Here is a 26,058-nt window from a genome sequence, read left to right as displayed (position 1 = left end):
TAGAACAGTGTGGTTCATGGAGGGGCAGCTGACTTGGCAGAAGGAGTGAGATTGGTTGGGGGATCCATGCAGGGAAGTGTTCCTTGGCTCTCTCAGGAAGGCACAAAATGACCCTTTGCCAGCTCAGAAGCAAAGAAGCAAGAAGCCAGACTCCTGTATCCACAAGCAAGGGAGCACTTGACAACAGGCATCCATAGGTCTCTGGGGATAACCTGTACCTTGTGAGCTTTCTTAGGACAAGGAGAAGTGGCCACAATATGCATCCTCCCCCGCAATTTTGTCTGGCGTCACAGGCACTTGCCTCCCCTGTTTCATGGGGCTGTCCCGTGATGTAGAAAACCCTGGTATTTACTCCCTAGAGCAGCACAATGTCTCTTATGGGCACCCTCCCTAATATTTTCTGCATAGATTTATCCATCTGTCTGTCCTCCATTCAGTAAGCTTTAGCACCTACTGTGTGCCGGGCAGTGTTACAGTATCTCAGTGCCACACTGGCCGGCAGGGCATTGTTTATGGCGGTGTGTGCACTGCTGGCTACGGGAAGCACAGGGCAGTGTCATTCTCTACTGGGCCTGGGGCTCAGAGGCAGCGGTTGCGGCGCTCCTTGGCTTTCTGCAGGGCATTCCTTCCTTGCAACCAGAGGCACTTGATTCACAAAGTATAGTTTTCTCCACTTGTGGAAACTGGGACACAGGGACATGCTTGACCATCTGGGCTCCTGGTCCAGTGCCTTAGCCTTATGGTCCCTCCTCTCACTCCATCCTCATGCCTGTGACCCCATGTTTCCAGACAGCTTGGTTTTAAGGACCCTAGAGTAGGTCATGTGCAGAGGTGCATCCTCCTGAGAAAAAGATGAAACAGACTAGAAATTGAGAAGGGTCCAGGGGTACAGGAGGAAGAAACAAAGGAGAAGCAATGCAGCAGTGCATGATATAGCCTGATATATGATAAGGCCTCTCTGAATCCTCCAAGCCATCCCTTTTCCCAGCCACTCTGCTTTGCCTCTGATTGTCAGCATGATCCTGAGCAAATCACATCTTTTTGAGTTCCAGTTTCTATGAATAATAAAAACCACTTAATGTTTTACACAGGAATACACAGGTTACAGAATATCCTCAGAGGAATAAAATGAACCATACATTTTACAGAGAGGAAAGGGAATCTCAAAGAGATTAGTTGACTTGTCCAGGTTCCTTGAGAGTAAGTGACAAAGCTGGGAAGGGGTCATGACCATTGGGTCCTTCGGGTTCTAAAGTTCTGTGATTCTTAGAGTCAGAGGTGCCAGGTCCCTCTGAGGGAATCATCTCTGCCTCCTTCCCTCCAGGATATTAACCAGCCCACTCCGCATTCTTACCACTTCACTCCTTACACAGGCTAATCCAAGCTCTGCTTGCTCGTTTTGCCCTTGAAAAAGACACTGGAAACCCACAAGGTCCTTCATTCACCAGCTGTCACTAGGTGGAGCTGAGGGGAAGAGTGATAAGGTCACAGCCCTGGCTCTGTGATGGTTACAGGGACTTAAAACCAGCCCCACAACTCCTTAATCAATCCTTAAAACTTGCTAAATGAAGATTTGTTTATTTGTTTATGCTAATGATTCACTGACATTCTATTTCAAAATGCACTAGAGAGGGCCGGCCCCATGGCTCACTCGGGAGAGTGCGGTGCTGATAACGCCAAGGCCCCCGGGTTCGGATCCCATATACGGATGGCCGGTTTGCTCACTGGGTGAGCGTGGTGCTGACCACACCAAGTCAAGGGTTAAGATCCCCTTACCGGTCATCTTTTTAAAAAAAAAAAAAAAAAATGCACTAGAGAGATTAATTTTTAAATTGCCTCCTTTACCTATAGTCTATAATATATAAATTTAAGGTAAAAATTCCCCCAAAATATTGTTCCCATTTCTTCCCTTCCAAAATTTGTAATCCCTTAACATCATGTGCCTCACCACCTTCTGAGTTGGGTTAGGTTGACTCAGCCTAGAAAAATCACAGAGCAAGCTCTGTGTTTGTCCCCTACAAGATGGTACACAGTGTGGCCACTCTGTACCCTCCAACTTGAGGAATGAACCCAAACTCAGGACTCTTGAGATCATCTCTTGGCTTTCCATCTTGACTTCTATTTTGGCCTTTGATTGTAACCTCTGGTCAGTAAAATAAGATGACTAGCAAAACTATGGAGACAAAGAACAAGGGAATCATGACTGTGAACATCCTGGCACTCCACTTGCCTAGCGAAAAGTTTGTAATTCTTGGGCCTGTGTTTGTATGTATATCTGGTTTGTGTATGTGGGCCTGAAATTGTATGGACTATGGAGGAGACTGGAGGAAAACCTGGGATTAGATGGAGGAATATTGTGTCTTTGGCCCAGAATTTCTCTCAAAGAGGGAGAGAGAATAAACCCTGCTAGAGTAATTATAGGGCAAGCCTGTTTGCTACTGTACTGAATTACCAAAGAGAGGAAGAGGAGGTAGTTACACTCCAGCTGAATGATCCCAGGTAGAGTTGGGAAGCTGGAAGAGTTGGGATGTTGTCGTGTGGTGTGGAAATTTGCCAGCTAGGTTAGCACAATGGTGACCTTGTCTCACTACCAACTTCTGAAGACCCCCACCGTTTCCTGCACTGGGTGTCCTGCAAGGCTTATGGACGGACACTCCTCTAGGGTCCTGGTGTGTATTGCCTGCTTGCTCTTTAACACCTTTTCTCTTTAAGGATCTGCCCTGTTTTCTGGTCTTCCCTCATGATGTCTGTCCTGTATTAGTTTCCTATTGTTACTGTGACAAATTACCACAAAGCTAGTGGCTTAAAACTACACAAACTTCTTATCTTACAGTTCTGGAGGACAAAAGTCCTAAACTCAGGTGTTAGCAAGGCTGCATTCCTTCTGGAGGCTCTGGGAGAATTATTTCTTTGTCTTTTCTAGCTTTTACAGACCTCCTGCGTTCTTTGGCTCATGGCCCCTTTTTCCATCTTCAAAGCCAGCAGCATAGCAGCATCTTCAAATCTTTCTCTCTTTCTGACTTCTGGTTTCACCGTCATGTCTCCTTTTGTAACTCTGACCCTCTTGTTTCCCTCTTGTCAGCATCATGCTGTAACCAACTGAGCTAACCAGCCAGCCCTCTTGTAAGGACTCCTGTGATTACACTGGGCCTGCTAGGATAATCCAGGATAATCTCCCATCTCAAGATCCTTAACTTAATCACATCTGCAAAGTTCCTTTTGCCATATAAGATAACACATTCACAAGTCTCAGAGATTAGAATGTTGACTTCTTTGGGATGGCCATTACACTGCCTTTCACATGCCCCATGAGATCTGCTGTCATTGTCATGGGGAGGAGGTTAAGAAGAGGCTTCTGTGATTCCTAAGGATCAAAGTCTGAGGCTCAGGCTGAAGAAGGGCTGAGGGTGCCTTCTCTGCAGGGAGCAGGAGCTTGACCCCCACCCCACCCCCACCAGGGGACCACCAAGTTCCAAGTCGGTGACAGGGACCTGCATCTCTCTGCCAGTCCCACAGCTTTCCCACAGGCAAGAAATGTTGCAGCCATCTCTTCTACTTGGTAGTTGAGAGGCCCTGGGCTCTGGACAGGGTACTAGATTGCTTCTGCCTCATTCTGTGCATCTCTCCTGTCATTTTGATGTCAAGTTTTTTGAACTGGACAGATTAAGTAACCAACCCCTGACTTCAGCATCTTCTTGAAGTCTCATCTTCGTAATAATCTTTTCATCTGATTTTTTTACCCAGGAAATGAGAGAGAAAGAGAGGAGAAAATGCCAAGAAATACAGACAAGCCTGGGATTCTATAGGACCTTTAGGAAAGTGGCATCCTCTCCCACAGCTAGATTACAATTGTCCAGAACCAGAGTCTTATTCCTTTTTATTTTGTTCAGCTGGACAAAATTATAAAATTCTCCATGTTGCTAGAGTTTCCTCCTCCTATAGGACACATCTCTGATTCCCCTGGGCTGAGTTAGGGCTCCTCGTGTACACCCAGTAACTTCCATGGATAGCTCTGCCATCACCATGCTATTTTACCATCATCTCTCAGCTCACCTATCCCCTCTATACCCCATCAACTTCCTGAGGGCAGGGATTTGTGTCTTATTTATAACTTCTCCCCATACCGAAGTGCGTAGCACATGTAGACCCTGTGTGGATGGATGGATGAATGGATGGATGGGTGGGGGGATGAAAACCCTCAGGCTTCAAGCTGTGGTGCCTCTGGCCCCCATCTACATGTGGCTTCCCTGAGGACACTGTATCTCAGACGTGCAGAATCCAGGGTCTAGCTTAGAAGAGAGAGGACATAGTCAGCAGCTGCAGAAAAGGGTGCTGGGGAGCAGATGGGCAGTGGCAGGACTCCCGAGCAGGGCAGAGGCTTGGCAAGCGCCCATCATGTTGCCTTCACTTGTTGACCTTTCCTCTCTGGATGGAGGCTCAGATGTCAGCCTGCTGTGAGAGAAGCTGTCCTGTGGTACCAGGAGACTGAAAGTGCCCTCTTTCCCTCAGTCACATGTTGCAATCACCCAACTACAGGAGTGAAGGGTCAGACCTGGGCCCTGCAGCCACTGTTCCAAGGAGAGCAGATGCCACCGGCAGCCACCTATCCCCACCTTGTTCTCAGAATTTCTCCTCTTATTTCTCAGAGATTACCGTGAAGGCAAGAGGTTAAATATTAATAGAGGGCTGGGTCCTTGAGAAGTTGTGGAGATAAGGTCAGGCAGGATAGAAGATACCTACAGTGAGGTTATTTGACAAAGTCTCTCTTTCCTTCAAACATCCCTAATCCCCGCCCCCCAGGAATACCATGGAGCTGACAGTTTGAAGGACTCTTTCTGTCTTAACAAGGTCTGTCCTGTAAAGAGATGATTTAACGTTTTCTATCCCAGCACACAGGAAGATGGCCACCTTCCCCCTCCTGGTTGGGGGAGGAGGAATTTCTCTGAGTTGTCCTACTCTGCCCTTGTTTTCCTCAAGCAGTTTCCTGTCACATCCCACACTGCCCTCTCCTCCCCTTGGTGGAGGATGATTATCTCTTCGGAGATCAAGATCCAGTTCCTAACTCTATAATCTTTACCTTTCCCAGGGCCACATGTGTTTTGTTTTCTAATCTTCCTTCTGTTCATGTCAGTCTGCTTTATCCTTTAGTCTTTATTGCTTATGTCTGACTGAATTGCTGGGTACAGGGGCCCAGCCTTGTACCAGCAAGTCTCAGGGATCTGGGGAGAAGCTGAGATTTCAGACCAGGTTGTTTAGAGTGATTGGAGTTGGATTGTCACCAGGCACATGATCCTGAAATCTTTATTGAGTTGAGTAAGATAAACCAAAAGTGTATTTATCAGGATGTCTCCATCCATCTGGAACATTAGAGTATTTACAAAATGTTCTCCCTGCTCTGGCACTTAAAATCCTTCCTCTGACAACATGTTTTGATTCTCCTTATATGACACCATCTTGGATAATAGCTCCTACATGAAGAGTCAAGAGTTTCTACTCTTGCAGTCAATCTTCCTGTTGCTCTTTTGGCTCTGTGAAAGCAATTGGGGAATTCTGTCTTCTTTTGATGAGATTCCTGGGGAGCAGGGAGATTGGTGTGCATTGTGGAATGTGTAGACTCAGATGAGAGTGGAGGACTAATGAATTGTGGCATTTCCTATATTCATTTATTAAATATTTGTTGAGCACCTACTATTCACAGGCACCAATGATATGCCCTGGGATTAAAAATATAAAAAAGTCACAGTCCCTGCCCTCCTAGTTTACAAAAAGAGAGGGAAAAAAGAAACATCATTTTAATACAAAGAAATAAATGCCAAAATTAGATTTAACAAAGTGGTTAGGGATTGTTTTAAAGACAAGGAACAAGTTTTGTTCCTTGTCTATAAAACATGGGTGATATATCTTACCTTGCAGGTATGTTGTTAGGAATAAATAAGATTATAAATTATAAAGACTCACAGAACAGATGACATTTGAGCTGGATCTTGAAAGATGAGAAGGAGGTTGCCAGGTGGAGACAGTGTAGGGAGGGAGGTTACAGATAGATAATAATGTCAGGACCTTCCTACCCTGCCGAGATGTTCTCAGAATCAAGTGAGGTTGGGAAATATTTGGAAAGTAAAAGCACAGTTTAAGGATATGGTATTGATATAACTGATCAGCCATTCAAGTGAAGTCACATCCCTGGTTAGAGGCTGGGGAAGGCAGAAATAGTCTCATGCTTTTAGATGTGTGATGTGTACATTTTAACGACTAGGGGGTATCCAGATTACTGTTTCAGGAAAAAGGAAAGCAGAAGGACTTCTTCCCTCACCCCTTTATTCTTAAGCACTTCACAACCATCAAGAAATTGAGAGTCCCGTTTCTGCAGCACAGGGCTCCAGTGCATTGCTAGGACAGTGTAGCAGCAAGGCAAAGAGAGTCCTCAACCTCTGAGCTCCCACCCAGTCCTTAGAGGTGTCACATTGTTGGGATCTCTATTGGAGCCCTGCAACTCCTGGGTAAAGAGGCAGAGTTAAAACCCTCCATGCCATCAAAGAAAACATACAGATGGATGGCCAATAAGCACATGAAAACTTGCTCAATATCATTAGTCATTAGGGAAATGCAAATCAAAACCACAATGAAATATCACTGCACAGCTATGAGAGCAGCCAAATTTCTTTTTTAAACTGACAACACCAAATGCTGACAAGGATACAGAACAACAGGAACTCTCAGACATGGCTGGTGGGGATGCAACATAATATAACCACTTAGGAAAACCGTTTGGCAGTTCCTTACAAAGTTAAACATACACTTACCATATGACTCAGAATCCCATTCCTGGGTATTTATTCAAGAGAAATGAAAACCCCACTCAAAGACCTCTACAATCCACAAAAGGATTTCTATGCAAGTGTTTATAGCAGCTTTATTCATAATAGCCCCAAACTGGACACTACCCAAATGTTCATTAGATGGTAAATGGAAAAACAAACTGATACATTCATATAATGGAATACTATTTGACAATAAAAAGGAACAAATTACTAATATATGCAGCAACATGAATAGACCTCAAAAGTATTACGTTAGGGCCGAGCCCGTGGCGCACTCAGGAGAGTGTGGCGCTGGGAGCGCGGTGACGCTCCCGCCACGGGTTCAGATCCTATATAGGTATGGCCGGTGCACTCGTTGGCTGAGTGCCGGTCACGAAAAGGACACACACACACACAAAAAAAAGTATTACGTTAAATGAAAGAAGCCAGACATAAGGGGCCACATATTGTATGATTCCATTTATGTGACATCCTGGAAAAAGCATACATTAGGGACAGAAATCATATTAGTGGTTGACAGAGGTAGGGGAAGAGGATTGACTGACTACAAAGGAGCATAACGTATAAGGGAACTTTTTGGCGTGCTGGAAATGTTCTACATATTGAGTGTAGTAGTGATTAAATGATTAAATATATTTGTCAAGTCTCATCAAACCATACACTTAAAAAGGTGAATTTTACTAGATGTACATTATACCTCAATAAACCTAAGCAAAAAGATTATTTTGCTAAACCTCTATTGCCCCAAAGTCAGGCTCAGGAAGGTGACATCCAGGATCACACTAGCTGTTCAGGACCCCTATTGAACAGATAAGGACATGAAGACAAAGCCCATACTTGTGCCCTGATCAGATGCTGGTTTTTCCCTAAAGCCAGTGCCTACATTCCCATGCCTACTTCTGGCTTCCAGCCCACGGCAGGGCATGCTCTGACCAAGCTTTAATTTGGGGCACATAATCCCCATCTGTAACCCGTTAACCTAGCCAGTTTCTGGTCACTGGGGCTGAGCTTGCAGGACATTTAGCATCCCGTCATCTAGGGCAAGGAGCACTTCTGCTTCTGTGCAGAGGGCAGGTGTAGCCTCATATGGCCCCTGAGGGTATATTTGGGGGGTCTGTCATTTCAGTGCTCCTCACATGGGTCAACTGCTCCAGTGTGCGGTGGGCCACTCGGGTTCAAGACATCTTCACAGCTGGGAAGCTCCTGGCCCTGGCCCTGATCATAATCATGGGGGTTGTGCAGATATGCAAAGGTGAGTGTTATCGGAACAGCAGGGCCCCTTGCATACACCCACCCGCTCACCCCCTCTTTGGAAGTGTGCACATCCTGAGATTTCCCAATTCCAACCTTGAGTGACTTCTCTTCTTCCACTTGCTTGAGAAGGGGGAACAGAAACCATTTTCCCAGGGTGGTTGGAAGTAGGGGATGTTCCCCCTCATCTGCAAAGGTCAGGCTTCCCATATTCACCTCATGGCTCTAGCACAGCTAGGTAAAGACCCCAGATCTCTGGACTCCTATTGCCAGTTTGCCCCCAGCCCCAGGGAAGCTCCCTGCATCTTGTTTTCTATCTTGTCCATATCTTAAAATGGAGGACAGAGGAAAATTTTGTTTCAAAATTACTCATAATCTCTGCAAGAGAGAGCTCTACATTCCTGGGGCCCCTGCCAACATTCCCCACTGGATTTGGTCCTTTCCAAGCCCGAGTCTGTATTTGGTTTCCATGGGACTCGTGGCACCACTAGGCTCTGCCCAGCATCACTGCCTCACAGAGAAGGTCAGATGACAAACGGAGAGCTCCCATCCACCCACAAGCCTTGAGGTCAGTGTGGAGAGCCCAGATTTTTACTCCAGGAAACATAATTAAGTTTCTGCTATATAATGTGTCTGATTATTCTAATCAGTTGGATTACATTCTTTAGCAGGTTATATTGTTTTCAGGAACTTAGACTTAAGGAAATCACTGTGCTATCTTTTCAAAGATAGTGAGTGCCTTCTAAATCTGGCCTCAATTCCTTCTCCTGGTCACTCTAATCTTCTTATTTCCTGTCCAAGTTCTGGACTGCAGATGAATAAGTAACATTGGTCAGTATCTAGTTACAACCTCAGTCAGTCAGTCAGCAACCTGTTTTGAGGGCCCACTCTGTGCAGGACATGGTGCTAAGGGCTGGGAAGGCAATTTAAAAGCTCTTTGCTAAAGGACCCCTGTCCTCAGGGAATCTATACCCTGAAAAGGGAGCTCAAACACATACCTTAGAAAGAGACAGGAGGGGCCGACCCCGTGGCGCACTCGGGCGAGTGCGGCACAGGGAGCACAACAGCGCTCCCGCCGCGGGTTCGGAACCTATATAGGGATGGCCGGTGCGCTCACTGGCTGAGCGCGGCCGGTCACAAAAAAGAAAAAAAAAAAAAAAGAAAGAGACAGGAGGATATTGACAAAGCAAGCAAAACAAGCTGAAACTAAGATAGCATTATGGGAGCTTATGTTTGAATGTTGTTCTCGATGCTTTCTTCATGAAAATGTACAAATATAGCTCTCAGGGAAGGTGGTCAGGAGACTGTCGATGACCCCAACACTGTGTTTCCAAAGTCCAGCAAGCCAGCCTCCCAATTTGCTCCAGCCTTTCCTTCCAAGTGACTTTGCCTTTTAAAAAAGGAACATTCAGAACTGGGTTTGAACCTAGACTCCCATTTAGACTCATGGTTACCAGGTTCCAGGAGGTCCCGGACCTGTATTTCCCTGCTCCTTTTAGCCCCACTTCTCCAATATGTAGGCTTGACAGGAAGCGAGACAAAGAGCTGGCATCATCACCACAGGGAGGGGCAAGAGACTGGATGGGGCAGGCCAGGGGCTGCTGGACCCCTGATTTATCTCTCTGAACAGCCTCCTGCCTGCTATGTCCACAGGAGAATACTTCTGGCTGGAGCCAAAGAATGCATTTGAGAATTTCCAGGAACCTGACATCGGCCTCATTGCACTGGCTTTCCTTCAGGGATCCTTTGCCTACGGAGGCTGGAACTTTCTTAATTACGTGACTGAGGAACTTGTTGATCCCTACAAGTGAGTTGAAACAGCCCAGCTCTTCTCCTCTCTCTCGAAAGGCCATAACACCTGCTACTGGAAAGAGAGAGCAAGTGTCCCCTGCCCACTTCTCCCCTCAGCTCCATTCTGACCTTGATCTGGTCTATCCTAAAGTAATAGTTAATTTCCCAGGAACTTAAGCCATTGTCATCCACTCTGACCAGAGAAGAAAAGGATCCCATGACTGTCCCAGAGCAGGTTAAAAGCTGAAAACTGCTAAGGTAACACCACTGACTTAGAGAGTGAAATGTGCCCTGAGAGGCTTCTGGGCACCTGTTTCAGGACAAGCTGATCTTTGTGTCTTGAGGCAGGAGGAAAGGTGCATTGTGGAGATTCAAGTCAAGAAGAGATCAACAGGTATGGAACATATTTCCAGCCTAAGGTTTTCATTTCCTTTAAATTGAGACAAAACTCACCCCCCAGGGAGGGGAAGCATCACAGAAGGCTGACAGGTTAGCCTCATGCAGAAAGACAGAAGGCACTCCCTGGACCCCAAAATGAGGCAGGTGGGCATCCTGGACATGGCCTCCCCTCACCTCCTCTCCCTCTACAGGAACCTTCCCAGAGCCATCTTCATCTCCATCCCACTGGTCACATTTGTGTATGTCTTTGCCAATGTCGCCTATGTCACTGCAATGTCCCCCCAGGAGCTGCTGGCATCAAACGCCGTCGCTGTGGTAAGAAATCGGCCTCCCAGTCTCTCACACCAGGAATGCTGACGTAGACTTGCCTGCTTAGCCCCACTCGCCTTTCCCTGACCCATGGCCTCATGGAATGGGAACCAGTCCAAGCCTTCAGGGCAGAAACCACGTACATCCTCACTGGGACATCTCCAAGTGCCCAGGAGCACAATGATGACTGGGTTGTCCCTAAAACAGCTACAATGACAGAACTAAGTAGTTGTCATAAAGACTGTATGGCCCATGAAGCCAAAATATTTACTATCTGACCCTTTACTGAAAGTTTGCTGACTCCTGATCTAGGGGAATTTAAACTCTAACTGTGAGAGTCGTGACATGATATTGCACAAGACCTGCCATTCCTCTCTGCCTCCATTTCCTCCTCTTCATCAGGAAGAAGTGGGTGCTTGTAAATGAGGCAGAAGGAGGAGCGGTTTGTGCTTTTTGAAGAAAGAGATTATCTTTCTCAGCCCAAGGGTTGGGATCCTTGATATCCGAGAAAGACCTGGGAGCCGTGTTACTGCCTTGCCTGGCTGCAGCCTGTGTCATGACCCACCCTGCCAGACTGCTGTCACTTGTCTTATCTCTGAAGACTGTAAAGAAAGAGTCCCTCCAGAGTCCCATGGCAGCTTGTTCCTATGACCTACAGCTTTGCCCCGCAAGACAGCTATTCTAAACAACCCCTCCCCAGAAATGTGCTGTAAACCTGGCTCAGAGAACACAGAAAAGGATGGTCCCCTACATGATATAGTCCTTCAGTTCACAAAGACTAGTCTAGAGCTTAACACTTTTCTTTCTCAGCCCAAGTAGGAACTTCTGATCATTTTTCCCCCAATTCATCTGTATGGAATTTAGAAATTTTCACCACAGGTATTAGGATTCATCCCTATTTTACAGATGGGAAACTAAGGCTCAAAAAATACAAAACTTGCTCAAGGTTTCACAGCTCCTAGATGGAAGGCTAGGACTTGGACCCAGATCTGCCTGGCTCACAAGCCTGTGCCCCTCCCTGTGCTAGAGAAATCATATAATGTACCTGACTCACACCACCTGGCTTCCAGTCCTGGCCCCTCCACTTCCTGGGTGTGTGATCTTAGGCAAACTTCTCAATCACAATGTGCCTCAGTTTCCTCATCCATAAAACAAGGGTAATAAATGTTAGTTCATTACTATTGCTGTTATTACTACCATGCGCTGTCTTGTTCAGTTAATTAGCCCCAAATGTGTATGGACTCCATGTGTGCAGTTCTCACTGTGGGGAGTGGTGATTTGCACAGGGACTCTCGAGGAGCTTAGGCAGAGGGAATCAGCCAGAGTGGAGAGGGAGAGAAGCTTTTCCATCAGTGGAGTGCAGGCTGAGGGGTGGAGGAGTTGTACCTCTCATTTTCTGCTTATCTCCTTCTTTTCTCTCCCAGACTTTTGGAGAGAAGCTCCTCGGGATCATGGCCTGGATCATACCCATTTCCGTTGCTCTGTCCACATTTGGAGGAGTCAATGGGTCTCTCTTCACCTCCTCCCGGTGAGTGCTGCCTGGGCCCTTCCCAGGCCAGGGGTCCACTCTGCTGTGCACACTGCTTTGTTTATACCAGGTGGGCTTGTCTCTGTCAGCAGGGAGTCTGTGTGGGGACCTGGTGGCCTTGCTCACGTGAGGGTGTGCATATCTGTGTGGATGCTGAGAGGTGCGTGCTGCTCATGTGGTTATCTATGATGTGTGAGACATACAGGTCTTGTGGGCCACTACATGTGAAGCACCTCTCATTTCAAAAGGAGCAGAGAACCGAGGGACCCTCCAGCCAACCTGACGTAGTCCCAGGTCAGGGGGCTATGGTTAGCAACAGGACAGTGTCTTGGTTGTATCCTAGAGCCCCCATTTCCAAATGCGTGGAAACAGGCTGATGCTGGCTAGAAAGGAACTCCACTCTGCAAGGGACTGGAGGGAGACTTATGCTCGGGGCCTCTGGGCCCATCTCCCTTGAGCATTCTGGAACCAGACTGCAGGTGGGATGGAATCACTCCTCCCTGCTCAACAGACAGGCAGCTATGGGAGCCCCCACCCATGAGAGTCAGGTGGAGAATGTGAAGTGAGAGGTGAGGAAGAGCAGAAAGAAAGCATTTGTTCAAAGGAAGAGGCTTTCAGCCACAACCCCCACCCCAAAACTCTCTGAGAAGCCAGAAGCACAAATGGGCCCAGGAGTCCCCAGCTCCCACCTTTACACATCCAGGGATCTGAACCCTTCTTTGTGTCACTTCTTGCTGTCTCCAGAATGACTGCTAGCAGATGTTGGGTAATTTCCATGTGTGTAATTTAAGGGGTTCTCCCAGTCTTCTTAGAAAGCTGCTCCTTCCCCCAGGGCACAGTACTACTCAAAAGATGCGTCCCTGAGTTCAGCTCCTTCCAAAGCCCCATCACATCAGGGAGGAGTTCTCGGGAATGGCAAGGGAATGCCATGTTTTCAGGACCCAGGACAGGAAAGAGGTAGTGTGGGTGTCCCCAGCACACCAGGACTCCATGTCACTCACCTGCAGCAACCTCATGTGCATGTTACACAGGAGCAGTGACCACATGGAGGCCCCCGCAGAGGGCAAGCGGTGGAAGAGCAGTGACCCATGAGGCTCCCTGTGATCAATTGGAGGAGAGTGACTGGCTACAGTTGCTTTAGAGTGGGGTTTGTCCCTTGGGCAGGCCAAGCAGCGGTCTGCGTGCATGTGGTATAGTTGTGTGTGCATGCAGGAGATGGTGGCGCATGGTGTGTGCGTGCGCGGCCTCTGATTCAGAGGCATGACCTCACCCACCCAGGCCTTCTCTGCCCATCTTTCTGGTTCCTTCTTTCCTTCCTCCTTCTTCCCTTTTCTCTCTTTCACTCTTTGTGTACTGGGGTATGGAAAGGATAATCCTTCCTGAGGTGTCAGAGTGCGTGTGGGTGTGTGTTATGCTTAATGTCATTGTCTCCTCCATTGTCACCTAGCCAGGCAAGGGCTCTCTCTTGTGAACTTGACACTTGCGAATGCTCTTGGGCCTGGAGAATTATACCTGGTCCTGGCTGCATGTGGAAGAGGGATGTGAATGCAGGACCCTGGCTATGTGCACAATGAGGCCCACAGAGCACCTGGGACTGAGTCTGGTGCATGAGGCTGCACTGTGGAGGGGCAGAAGCATGGCCGGAGGGGCAGGGATGTGTGTGGCTGCATGAAATAGTGACACTGGCCTAGGTCATTCACTGATGGCAACTGCTTGTGGACACCTGAGGCCATAGTCAACTCCCACACTGCTGTTACCTCCACTCTCCCCCATACACCAATTACAAAGTAAGTGACAGTTCTCTTCAGAACTCCCAGTGTGCTGAATCTGTGCCTTTGTGTCCCCATCACACCATCCTCTTCCTCTCATCCCTTAGGTGCCCCTTTCCCTAGAGAAAAGAAAAAGTGATCTAATTCATACTGACCTGTAAATGACTACTAACGGCTTGTATTCTCTTTTCTCTTGGGAGAGGGAAAGGGAAGAAGAGCTGCTTTTTATATTACAACTTCTCTTTTTAAAAACAACTTTTGGAGCTGGCCAGGTAGCTCAGTTGGTTAGAACATGGTGCTGATCACAGTAAGGTCCAGGTTTCAATCCCTGTACCGGCCAGCCACAAAAAAAAAAAAAAAAAAAAATTTTAAACATCAATATCATAGTCATGATATTGTACTATAGTTTTGCAATATGTTAACAATGGGGGAAACTGGCTAAAGGATACATAGGATCTCTCTATATTATTTCTTATAACTGCATGTGAATCTACAATTATTTCAAAATAAAAAGCTTAATTTTTTAAAAAGTCAAAAAAATTTTATTCTGATTATAAATATCCTATTTTAGGATTTTAAAATTTTTTCTGAAAAGTATAAGGAAGAAAATTTAAATTCCCCATAATCGCACTACCCAGAGATGAGCAGGTATTTTCATGTATTTTTTACATACCCATACATGATTTTAAAATTAATTAGAAGTATATAATTTTCTATTCTGCTTTTTCCATTCAACATTATATTGTGAGCATGTTCTCATGTAATCCTTTTTTTCCAAAAAAAATATGACTATATGATGTTCCATCTTACAGATATGCCATAATTTATCAATCTCCTACTTTTAGGCATTTAGGATTATTTCCAATTTTTTCTTATCACCGGGCTGTCTTTGTATATATACCTTTCACCAACTCTTTTTATTTTTTGGTGGCTGGCCAAGATCTGAACCTTCGACTTCTGTTCAACACCATGCTCTAACCAATTGAGCTAACTGGCCAGCCCTCACCAACTCTTTATTCATTTCTTTAGGGTGGCTTCTTGGGAATAGAATATGTAGCCTATAGGGATATAAATTTTAAGTACAATTTACATACAATAAAGTACACAGATCATAAGTGTTCAGTTTGATGAGTTTTGGCAATTGCAGACAGCCATGTAACCCCCACCCAAAACAAGATATAGAACATTTCCCCTGTCCCCTGAGTTCCCAAATTCCCCTTTCTAGTCCCCCCACCCAGGCCTCACCCCTGAAGAGACAACTGCCCTCTGACTAGGATAAGGATATCTTTAAAGCTTTCCATGTACATTTCAGTCTCATTTTATCAGGAGGGAGAGGCACACTTTTAAAGGAATGAAGACCTCAGGCGAAAACAAGAGGCTGTTCCTGTAGCCTCCAGTCATTGCAAGTGACCCACAGAGTAACCTTGAGCCACCCAGACCACATTCAGGGTCTCCACACACCCTGCATCCATCCATTTATCCACTGGCCTGCTTCTGGTTTGCCTGCACCCACATTTTTGAACACGGGTCCTGGGATTAGTGGGCTGGAAGGTATGCACTTGCAGGCGGGTACCTGGTTGGAGAGGGGATGCTCCTGTGGGGGCAAGAGGTGGGCATGGATGCGGGAACCCAGGCCTGGTGGTCTGTGGGCCATCCCAGGCTGACCTGCTTTTCTCCCTGCCAGGCTGTTCTTTGCTGGAGCCAGAGAGGGCCACCTTCCCAGCGTGCTGGCCATGATCCATGTGAAGCGCTGCACCCCAATCCCAGCCCTGCTCTTCACAGTAAGGGCCCCTCCTACTCCAGCCCTACACATGTGCTCCCTCTATGTGTAGCCACCCTGAGCTAGCAGTTCACACTTTGCACACATGCCCCTGTCACCCTGCTGGTCTGCTCCTAGGTTTCACTGGGTCTTAAATAATCTGGCAAATGATATTCATTGGCTTTATTAATATCAAGAGATCTAGCAAGTAAAGACCCAGAGTCCTGAAACACCTTAAGGCTCTCCGGCTGGCTCACTTATATTCTCCCATCCTTTGGAGTCAGATACAAGTGACTGCCTTAGGATTCTCCATCCTCACAAAGAAGCTTCTCCTCCCCTTACTCTCCTCACACCTGTCACTGCAGAGTTGCAGCACCGGGCCTCTGCTCCTGGCTGGTCCCTGCACACACCCACTTCTCCCCATCCAGCTTCCTGTGTCAGGGCACCCTGCCAGTCTCTCAGGAAACATCATTGAAACAAATTCGGTGTTAAGAGTACACCAAATAAAAAAAATCATAAATAGAGAAAGACTAATAAACTGAAGATGGGGAAAAGGAAACTTGGGATGGGGAAGAAATGGAGGTAAAACGTTTCCAGAGTAGAATCATTTAGAGAGAGCTAAAGGAAGGAGCAAAGTCTTGTCCCCATCAAGTCTTTTGAGTTATTTTTATTTTCCTTCTGGATCCTGAGTAAAACATTAAAAATAACTTTGGTCCACAAAAGAAGCAGTTAGAAATAAGGAAAAAGGGCTCTTGGGAGTCAAGGGCACTGTACAACATGAAATTTCAGAATGTCGAGGGCTGCCAGTTAGCTCAGTTAGTTGGAACGCAGTGTTATAACACCAAGGTCATGGGTTCGGATCCCTATACCAGCCAGCTGCCACTAAAAAACAAAAGGAATTTTTGAAGGTTCAGATATAGGGTGAAGGTCACCTTGATTGGTTAGCTGTGAAAGGTGGCTGGAGAAGACAGTACACCCAGTGGGCCCCACGATTTTTTTCAGTTTGAGCCATTGGTGCAGTACTATGACAGCCAGGCAAGTACAGCAAGAAGCAGGCATCTTCACCCACTAAAATCTTCTCAATTATTCACACCATCAGACTCACAGGAGAACTGAACTTTTATTGGCCTTCACAAATTATTGGAGAAGAGCATACTTCCAAGAGAGCCACAGAGATGATTTGGAAGGTGGAAAGTGGACTCTATCAAGAAAACCTCACAGGGGTATTATGAGGGTTAAATGAGTTAATATTTGCAGAATGCTAAAAATAGGCATGACACATAGTAAGCACTGCATAACTGTTTATGAAATTAAAAAGAAAGAAAAGGAAGAAAAATAAATTAGATGACTCAGCCAGGAGAAAAGGATGAGGAGAAGAATAAAGCCTTAATCTGCAGTTAACAATCTTCTCTAGGGAATAAAAAAAGAAATGAGCCCAAGCTATAATCGAAAGAAAAATATAAATGAGAGCAGGGCTGACATAGAGCCAGGTGACATCAGTGTGGGCAGTCCAGTTGCTTCTGGCCAGTGTTCATTCTGATTGGTTAGTGCCTATGCCCATACCAGTGATTAAATACTTTATCACCGTGTAATAAGAAAGGACTTCCTAGCAGTGAAGGTGTTGGTAACAGCTTAGGTTACTAGAGGAGTTTGTCAAGTCTCCATCCTGAGGCATCTCAAGATAGCATAAAAAATGGCATAGTCTGCCTGGAGGCCGAGGAAGAGCCCTGACCTCGCAGCATCTCCTCTAGTCTCTGAATTGCTTTCTGATCACTGACGTGCTCCTCCACATCCCCAGTGCATCTCGACCCTGCTGATGCTGGTCACCAGTGACATGTACACACTCATCAACTACGTGGGCTTCATCAACTACCTCTTCTACGGGGTCACCATTGCTGGGCAGATGGTCCTTCGCTGGAAGAAGCCTGACATCCCCCGCCCCATCAAGGCAAGAGAGCCCTCCTTTGGGGTCCCTCTCCCCCTTCTATTGTTTCTGGCTGCAGCTCAGATTTTTAAATTACCTATGATCTTGGCTGCCAACCACAGATCCTCATCTCTATGGTGGTAGCCGACACTCTGGGAAGCAAGGGACATGTGTGAATGGGACAGCCATTTCCATTCTTCACTCCACTGGGGACAAGACCAGAGCAATTGCAGCCGGGGAATAAGTTAAATATTACTTTCGTCATGTCATTCCTTTGTTTCCTACTGCTCTAAGTCTTAAACTCTGGCTGAATTTCAAGGTTCTCTTATCTCTCCAACACTTTTTACTTATCCCTGCAGATATCTGGGTTCACTCTGTGCTTTGTCTCCATTCCAGACTGAGTTTCCTTCTCCTATCTGCCTGTCTAAATACTAACCATTTTCCAAATGCACCCCAAGTAGCTCCTCTTTCCTGAAGCTTTCCAGTCCACTTCGGCCATGATCCTCCATTTTAAGTTCCTGTGGCCCTACATATAGTACGCAGGGTGCTCAGTGAACTCAGGAACAGTTGGGATTGCTCAAAACAAGATATACTAGAGAGTTACACGTTCTACAAATTAGAATAGAGTATAGCCTGGAGCTATTTGAATAATCCTATGCTAGAAACAGAGACTAAGTGCTTCCGGAAGATTCCAGCTGAGTGATCGAGGACTCTCCAAATTTCTCAGTTCCCCACTGGTATTTTTACTGCCACTTTTCTCACACTCTTAGAAAACCTGCTAGAGAGAAGAGGAGGTAGAATGGCCCCATCTTCCCACCACTTGCATCCCCTCTGCCACGGGGACAGGGAGGAGGAAGGCAGCGGAGTCAGGACTGCCTCTGGAGCCCCGAGGGGGACTCTCCTGGGAACTCTTCATGTTCAGTCAACAAGGAAGGGAAAGCCTGTGGACTTGGTGCTTCTTTCTGAACTAAAGTCTAGGCCCCAGTCTACCTTACACTATGCTAAGTTTTCTGATTTCTTGGATCTTGGCAGGTTTATTTTCTCAAATTGCTTGAGAGAAACAACTTGGGACTGATCCTGGTGAGAGGGGTGGACATTTGCCTTGCCTAGAAGTGGGTGAGGAGCAGGGAGCCTACCTGACCTAGGGCACTTCCTTCCTGCCCCTTGTTCATGGCTCCACCTGTCCTCCACCTTGGGACCTCAGCAAGTACATACAATGTGCTAGCAAGCTGCTCCATCCCCACAGGCTCCTCTGACTGCCACGGGTACAGGGCATGGATGATAACACCTTGTCTGACCCTACTTGGGAGAGAGGATGTGGGCAATTAGGGTCCTTCCCTCCCTGGTTCCCCCGTCCTCTTCCTGTTCCACTGCCCAAGTTCACCAACATCCGCTGACATAGCACCTGCCCTATCGGGGATTAGGGGTGGGAGCCACAGAGGTGAGTGAAGCCCAGCCTGTGCCCTCAACGATGTTCCCTGTGCACTGAAGAGAAAGGCTGGCTGGTTGGCTCAGTTGGTTAGAGCACAGGGTTGATAACAGCAGAGTCAAGGGTTCAGATCCCAGTACTGGCCAGCTAACTGAATGAATGAATGAACACACACATGCATGTGAGCTAGCTAGCCAGCCAGCCTCAGCCAGCCACAAGAGGAAGCTCACAGTGCCTCTGTTCCACAGATCAGCCTGCTGTTCCCCATCATCTACTTGCTGTTCTGGGCCTTCCTGCTGGTCTTCAGCCTGTGGTCAGAGCCTGTGGTATGCGGCACTGGCCTGGCCATCATGCTGACAGGAGTGCCCGTCTATTTCCTGGGGGTTTACTGGCAACACAAGCCCAAGTGTTTCAATGACTTCATTGGTGAGTTGTAGAAGGCTCAGGGTGGCTGGAGGGCCTCTGGGTCTGGGATGGTCAGTTATCTGGAGGGGGCCCCACCAGGATCAGGAGGCCTAGGCTCACCTAACCTGAGTCCACAGAGCTCTGGAGAAGGAGTGGGGGGCCGGAAAGGCAGATGCCCTCCCAGAGACCTCTGTGGAGAGGGGAGCAGCTGATGTCTTAACACAGACCCCAGACCTGCAGGAATAGGAAACCCATCAGCATCCTGCAGGAGCTGCCCCCTGCTGGGTAGAGACCAGCATAGCTGCTGGAATTGGGGTCAGGGGGCATAGGTACGTGGAAGGCTGAGACCTTGAGGAGCAAGGGGCTGCCAACAGAGGAGCCAGGAGGCAGACGGGGTGGCCGTCTCCTGAAGGCACTGGCTGCTGTGCTGAAGCAAAACCAGGAACAGGACAGCTGGAAAGGCCATGGCCTGGTTGGCAAGGTCTGTGGGATGCCCAGCACTGACTGATTTCTTTGTGATCTCTGTTCTCAGAGTTGCTGACCCTGGTGAGCCAGAAGATGTGTGTGGTCGTGTACCCCGAGGGGGAGGGGAACTCGGGGACGGAGGAGACAAATGAGGACACAGAGGAGCAGCGGCAGCCCATCTACCAACCCACTCCTGACAAGGACAAGGGCTTGGTGGAGCAGCCCCAGCCTTGAGGGCCACCTTCCCCTCAGCTGGCTATGCCCTCCTTCATTCCCCTTCCTGCCCTACTTCCCTGCCTGGTCCCCCCCCCGGCACACACACGCCCCTCTCTGCTTCTGTCAGGCAGGGGCAGGATCTGGGTGCAGGCAGTGAGCAAAGGCACTGACTGCCACGTGTACCCAGAGAACCAGCCTCTCACCCCAGAGCCTGTGTCCCAGGCCCCCACGCCAGGGCTGCCCTCAGGGCCCTTGATCCCAGGCCACAGCCTCAGCGGCCTCCTGAGGAAACTGAATTCACGGCTGCCTTCCCTCCCCATTCCTGAGCCCAAGGGGGGCCTCAGTTCAGAGAGAAGTGGCAGCCACAGTGAGTTGGTTGGGAAAGGACAGACTCAGGCTAATCTGTCACCATTAACTGTCAGCTGGAGAGACCCAAAACCTCTCCATTCACCAGGGACCCAAAAGTCAGAAGGGATGCATCCCTCTGCCCTCTTTCCCACCTACCCCAACCTGAGCTCCCTGTCCAGAGTAAGGTTCCTTTCAGAACACCACCTGCCCACCGACCACCAAGAAGGACAACTGCCCACTCCCCCACCCCATGCCAGGCCTGGGGGCCGTACTGTTAAAGGCTGATTGCAGAGACCCAGCCCTGCACTGCACCCTGCTCCCGACATGGTGCCAACACTTCCTGAAGCCAGAAGGCTTCTTATTTTCAATGTAGTGGACATGTCTCCTAACACAAAGCAGCTCAGCAACTCCTCTCTCCCCACCCCCAGGGGAAGGAGCAGTCACTCCACTGTCCCTGCAGTGATGCCCCCAACACATCCACATGGAGCCACCCCATCGTGTCCTCCTCCAATCAGGACCTTGGCTCAGGAATGGGTGTGAAGGATCCCCAAGCCCTTCAGGCCTGACATCGGAGCCAAATCAGCCTTAAGTCACCTCCCATCCAAGAGCTAGGCCTAAAAATACTCCCTTATTTGTAACCCTCAGAACAGACCTGACATTAAATGCCTTCCCTGGGAGGAAGGGCACTTTCCCACCTCCCCGGAGGTACCCATCGCACAACCTCGGGACTGTTCAGAGGGGAGAGAGTGTTTTCTGAAGGCCAGCTCCTCCCTCTCTCCTTCCTGGTCTCACCGCCATCCTGTCTCGGGGCAGGATGAGGGCAGTGGCAGAAAGGCACAGCTTTACAGATCCTCATGAGCTCTCACTGTGCTTCACAGGCAGGAGGTGGTGTTTGCCCTGGGCCTTGCAGCCTCCCCAGCCACACCTATTGTGCTAAGGATATAGGATTCTTTTATTCCAAAGCAGGATTGTCTCCCCGCTCCCCGCATTCCATCTGCTTAACTGAAATTCCCAAGGAGCCCCTCCTGGTCCCCAGCTTCTCACCCAGCTCGCCTGACCCACAGTTGGTGAGATGCTGGGTTTGGTCTGAGTTATGGCCCCTTCCAGGAGACACCAGGCAGGCTGGGTTGGCCCCTGGAGGGTCAGGGGACCATCTCCTTGTTCTCTTTCTTCTCATTCCTCCAACCCCCTCTCCTCCAATTATTTTTTTGTAAAGTGAATGCCTTACTTTTTTTGGATAAATATTTTTGAAGCTGGTATTTCTATTTCTTTCGGATTTTTTAACGTAAGGTTGTTTTGGGGGTACAGTTAGAACCTTCATAATCTTTGAGTTAGTTTAGGTTTTACAGTTTGGTTTGTGGAGGTTTTTTTTTTTTTTTTTTTTTCTTTTGATGTAATAAAATTTAAAATGGAAATGAAGTTGGTGGTGTTGATAATTCAATGACCTGAGACAGTCACCAGGCATTTCCTGTCTTGGTCTTTGGTTGCCGGTTTCCTTCCAGGATGGCCTTTCTAAAAGCCCTCACTCTCCTTAACTTCCAGCTATCCCACGGACTCAGTGCCATTACATTCAAACAACTCTCATTTTAGACCAAAAAACACTCTCCTTCTTTCTGTGGAGTTGTAAAGTATCATTAAGTAAGTTCCTGTTCTGTGCGCTACAGAACCTGCAAAGGAGCTGGGAAGGAGAATTCATCGCCACCCAAGGTGGGCACATAGGTGAGGGAGGCAAAAGCAGGAACAGGCTCCCCAAAGCCTGGCCAGCAAAGGCTTCTTGCTCCAGGACAGCTTGAGCCGAGTGGGAAAGAGGGTGATGGGCTGAGTCCATGAGAGACTTAGAAGTCCAGGGGCTTGATGGGAGGGCCCAGGAAGTGAGTCTGGCTCACTCAGCATACACAGCCATCCGAGGGAGACTTCTAGCAGGACTGCTGGACTAGGACTAGGGGAAAGGAGGAAGCAGTGAAGGTAGGTCCCTCCTGGTGTTTCGTGTCAATTGCTGGAGGAAGTTGAGGAGATTAGACCCGGTCCTTGTTTCATATCCCTCCCTTTATGGGCAGCCCTTCCTGCTGCCTGTCCTGGGACAGCATCATTTGCAGAGCCAGCACTGTCATGGGGGGTGGGGGGGGTCGGTGTTAAGACGTCATCCTTCACCATCCAGGACACAGTGAGCACACAGGCAGGCAAGACACCTCCACTCCCGATCTTGGCCTGGCCCCAACTCCTGCTTCGTGGCTGTTGTTCTTCCAGACAGGCTGGAAATTTGCCATTCACAGGGGCAGTGAGCTGGGAGGCCAGACACTTGGCTCCTAGTCCCAGGCCAGCCACTAAACAGCTGTGTATCTTTGGGCAAGTCACTACACCTGTCTAGCATTTTTAGCAAGAGAAAAAAAAGGAAGAGAGAGTTGGACCTAATCTGAAATGGCTCCCCAATCTTGCAACTTTAGGTTGCCCAAAAGGGCACAGGCCAGTGTTGTGCAAGGGGCTGTTCTTCAAGCTTCAACCACTCTCTTGGGCTCCCTCTTCCCCAGCACTTACACTTTTCCTTTCCCTGGGCTGTTCCAAGTCTCCTCCATGTTGCCCCATTCTGGCAAGTCCAGCCTTCCCCAACCCCCTCTCACTCCATGGAGACACTGGTCCCTGGGGACTCCCCTCTCTCTCTGTAAGGTGATATCTGCTGATCTTTTCAACCTGGTCAAATGAGCAAATGTGGGTCTCCTCCTGGGCAACGTGCATTTATTTTTAACCCAGACCTTTTCCCTGTATTAACCCTGTCGGTCACTTTAATACTTGGAGATTCACATGCTCTGACCTTAAAGAATTTGGGAACCTTTTGGAAATCATTGAAATCATAGCTATTTATGCATTCATTTATTAATATAGTCATGCAACAAATCTTTTTGTAACCATTGTGTCCAAGGACTTTGCTATACGCTGTGAGAATAGCATATTTATTCTTGAATTTTCCAAACCATCACCGACTTCAAATATTTTGTTCCATCGCCCCCATAAGAATATTCAGACATGTTAATCCACCTGTCCTTAATTTTAAGTCAGGAAATATGGCCGTCATAGTTAAAGAGGTCCAAAAAATGTATCCAGTCCTACCCTCAGAAAGCAAACAGTTTACCAAAGAAAAGAAGCCAAGAATGGGCCCGGTACACACATGTGCACCTCACAACTTCACTAAGCACTCATGTCACGTTGGAACCACCTGCCTGTGGGCCTGCCTGACTGGGCTATGAGCTTCCACTGCCAGGGCCTAAACTCAACACATCCCCATAGCCAGTACAGTGCCTGGTACCTACATGCTGGCAGTGCTTGTCGAATTGAGGCATCATACCAGGCAGCAGGTAGTGTTTCTGCTTAGTAGACACTGATAAAATCACAACGGAAGGTCAGAGGAAGGGAGGAAGGAGGTTTAATATTGACAGAGACCAGGTGCTTTATATACATTATCTTATTCAGGTTTAATTCCTACTGGCCAACCATCAAAAACAAAAAAAACAGACAAAGTGTAATTAAACAATTCTATGAAGGAGGCATAACTACTGACATTTTACAAGTCAGATTAAATAATTTTCCCAAGGTCATCAAGCCGTTAAGTGACAGAAGCCAGTTCTCTCCAACACTTCACCACCATGCTTTGCTGCCTCCCTGCTGTTGGGAAAGTCTTGATTCACCAAGGAGATGAGGCTCGAAGGAGGCTTGTTACAGTCACTAAGATAATACACACGCATTGTTTCAGTTATCCAAACAGGTAGCACCTGCAGCGGCAAAGGGACAATGTTCCTGCTGTGACCAGGGAGGGCTTCTTTCCCTCCTGAGCAACCCCCACCCCCACCTCCAGACCTGACTGGCAGTGATCTTCCAGCCATCCCTCCCCTGCCTCCTGTCCAGAGTGCTGCCCACCCCGGCCAAACCCTGGGTTACTGGGAAACACTGGAGTCGGCACTCTGGCAACGTCAGCACCAGCCGGGGAAGCAAGGGGCCGACCCACTTATCTTGCCATGGCCGAAGCTGCTGACTTTCTCATTTCCTGCTGGCTCTATTTGCACACCTCCCCACTTCCTCTAGCACCCAGTTCACTCACTGCTACTGACGCAGACTTCTCCCTTCCCGTGGTGGCCGACTGAGGACAAGGAGGTCCTCTGAGTCACACAGCAACCCCTTGCCCAACCCTTCAGCCCTGGGCTATTTCAAGAACAAGCCCACAGCTCTTTCCCCCAAGATCAGCCAGGCATCCTCAGATGACTTTGGGCAGCTCTACGTGTCAGCCTTGTTTTCCTTGATTATAAAATAGGTGTAAAAATACTGTCTGCCTTGCCTACCTTTCTACTTAACTCATAGGGGAATGGTCAGCATGGAAAAGTGTATGTTTCCATGACTGAAAAAGCATAATTTATCAGAAAACACACGGCCTAACCATCATCATTATTTCAAAGTACAGGAGGGACAGAATTTCTCATAGAGAGGAGACAAGGCCCTGGCCCCAGTCCTCCAGCCTGCCCACTCTCCCTGTAACTGCACTGCAAATCCCCGTCGCACCATGTCCCCTCTTCTGCTTCACAATGCCCAGCGGTACCAAGTCTTGGGGGGGGCTGGCCAGCCCGGGGATCCGAACCCCTGACCCTTGGTGTTACAGCAAGGCGCTCTAACCACTGGACAGCCTCCAGTGGTGGTTTATCGGGTGCCAGGGCTGTGCGAGGCTGCCCTCTGCTGTTCACCTGATTCTGGACCACAGCAGCCGGGCAAGTCCAGAATTTTGGACCAATATTGCCACCTGGTGGTCAAGAGAGGCACTGCTGCCAAACTGAAATAGCTCAGCTTTGGTATTATTTGGCACAGGGTCCTTTGAAATGGAGAGAAATCTCCCCACCTGATTCCTAAGATCTCTCTCTCTCTGGATGCACACAGATCTCCCATGCCAGGTCAAGGCTTTCAGAAAAAGCATATCTTGCCATACCTCAAGCCGTGCACAGAACACACCTGGAATAGGTGTGCGTGTAGGGAGGAGAGAAGGATGCTAATTAGAGGGGTGACTTGCCTGACTTGTAGACCAGTTATATTTGCATTTTTTTATTCTAGTGTTCAATGCCACACATATTCCCTCTGTATTTGCCCTACTGTGGCTTACTCACAGTGACCCAGCCCTTGGTGTGCTCGATTCATGAAAACTTCTGGTCCCCACAGGGCACCCATATCATTTGTTGGTAATAAAATTCCTTTGTGTCCTTTTCTTTTCACTAGACCTATAGCCCCTTTTGTATATGAAAAGAGACAGGTAAAAGCCAGGCCATAGCAGGAAAGAGAAAAGGGAAGGTGGAGCAGCACAAGACCAAGAAGAGAAGAGAGGGAGCCATGGGATTCTCCTGGAGACCCTGAAGCAGAGCCCCAGGAAGAGGCAATGACAAAAGAGAAGGCTTCTCAAGCCTCACAAGAGGAAGTGGACCCAAAAAACACGCATTGGAGGTCAGAGAAAGCCATGCAAAAAAAGGAAAGTCAGCAAACGGAGCTGCAGCAAGCTCCTGAGCCCTGCAACCTAGGGCACAGGAAACAGGAGGCAGAGCCTCAGGCCCAGAGTGGGGGCAAAGTGCCAGGCTGAGCCTCCTGCAGCACAGAGCAGCTGGAAGAGAGAGATACTGGA

At 48.2% G+C, this 26,058-nt stretch overlaps 1 protein-coding gene across 3 annotated transcripts in view; it reads left to right on the top strand.

Annotated features, from left to right (window-relative positions):
- Positions 1-21,771, top strand: part of SLC7A8 (solute carrier family 7 member 8) — a 47,083-nt gene extending 25,312 nt beyond the window's left edge. For 2 of the 3 annotated variants that reach the window (XM_063089000.1, XM_063088999.1), the window contains 8 exons: positions 7,948-8,073; positions 9,726-9,879; positions 10,454-10,577; positions 11,996-12,099; positions 15,553-15,649; positions 17,426-17,575; positions 19,229-19,406; positions 19,918-21,771. In XM_063089000.1, the coding sequence (XP_062945070.1) occupies positions 7,948-8,073; positions 9,726-9,879; positions 10,454-10,577; positions 11,996-12,099; positions 15,553-15,649; positions 17,426-17,575; positions 19,229-19,406; positions 19,918-20,084 (1,100 nt within the window). In that variant the 3' untranslated portion in view covers positions 20,085-21,771. The remainder of the gene's footprint in view (positions 1-7,947; positions 8,074-9,725; positions 9,880-10,453; positions 10,578-11,995; positions 12,100-15,552; positions 15,650-17,425; positions 17,576-19,228; positions 19,407-19,917) is intronic. The other variant, XM_063088998.1, reaches the window with a different exon arrangement.
- Positions 21,772-26,058: the final 4,287 nt, after the last annotated feature.

Source organism: Cynocephalus volans, chromosome 3, assembly GCF_027409185.1.
Source record: "Cynocephalus volans isolate mCynVol1 chromosome 3, mCynVol1.pri, whole genome shotgun sequence".
Classification (NCBI taxonomy): Eukaryota; Metazoa; Chordata; class Mammalia; order Dermoptera; family Cynocephalidae; genus Cynocephalus; species Cynocephalus volans.
The sequence above is the reverse complement of the archived record's forward strand: the minus strand, read 5'-3'. Positions and strand labels throughout refer to the sequence as shown.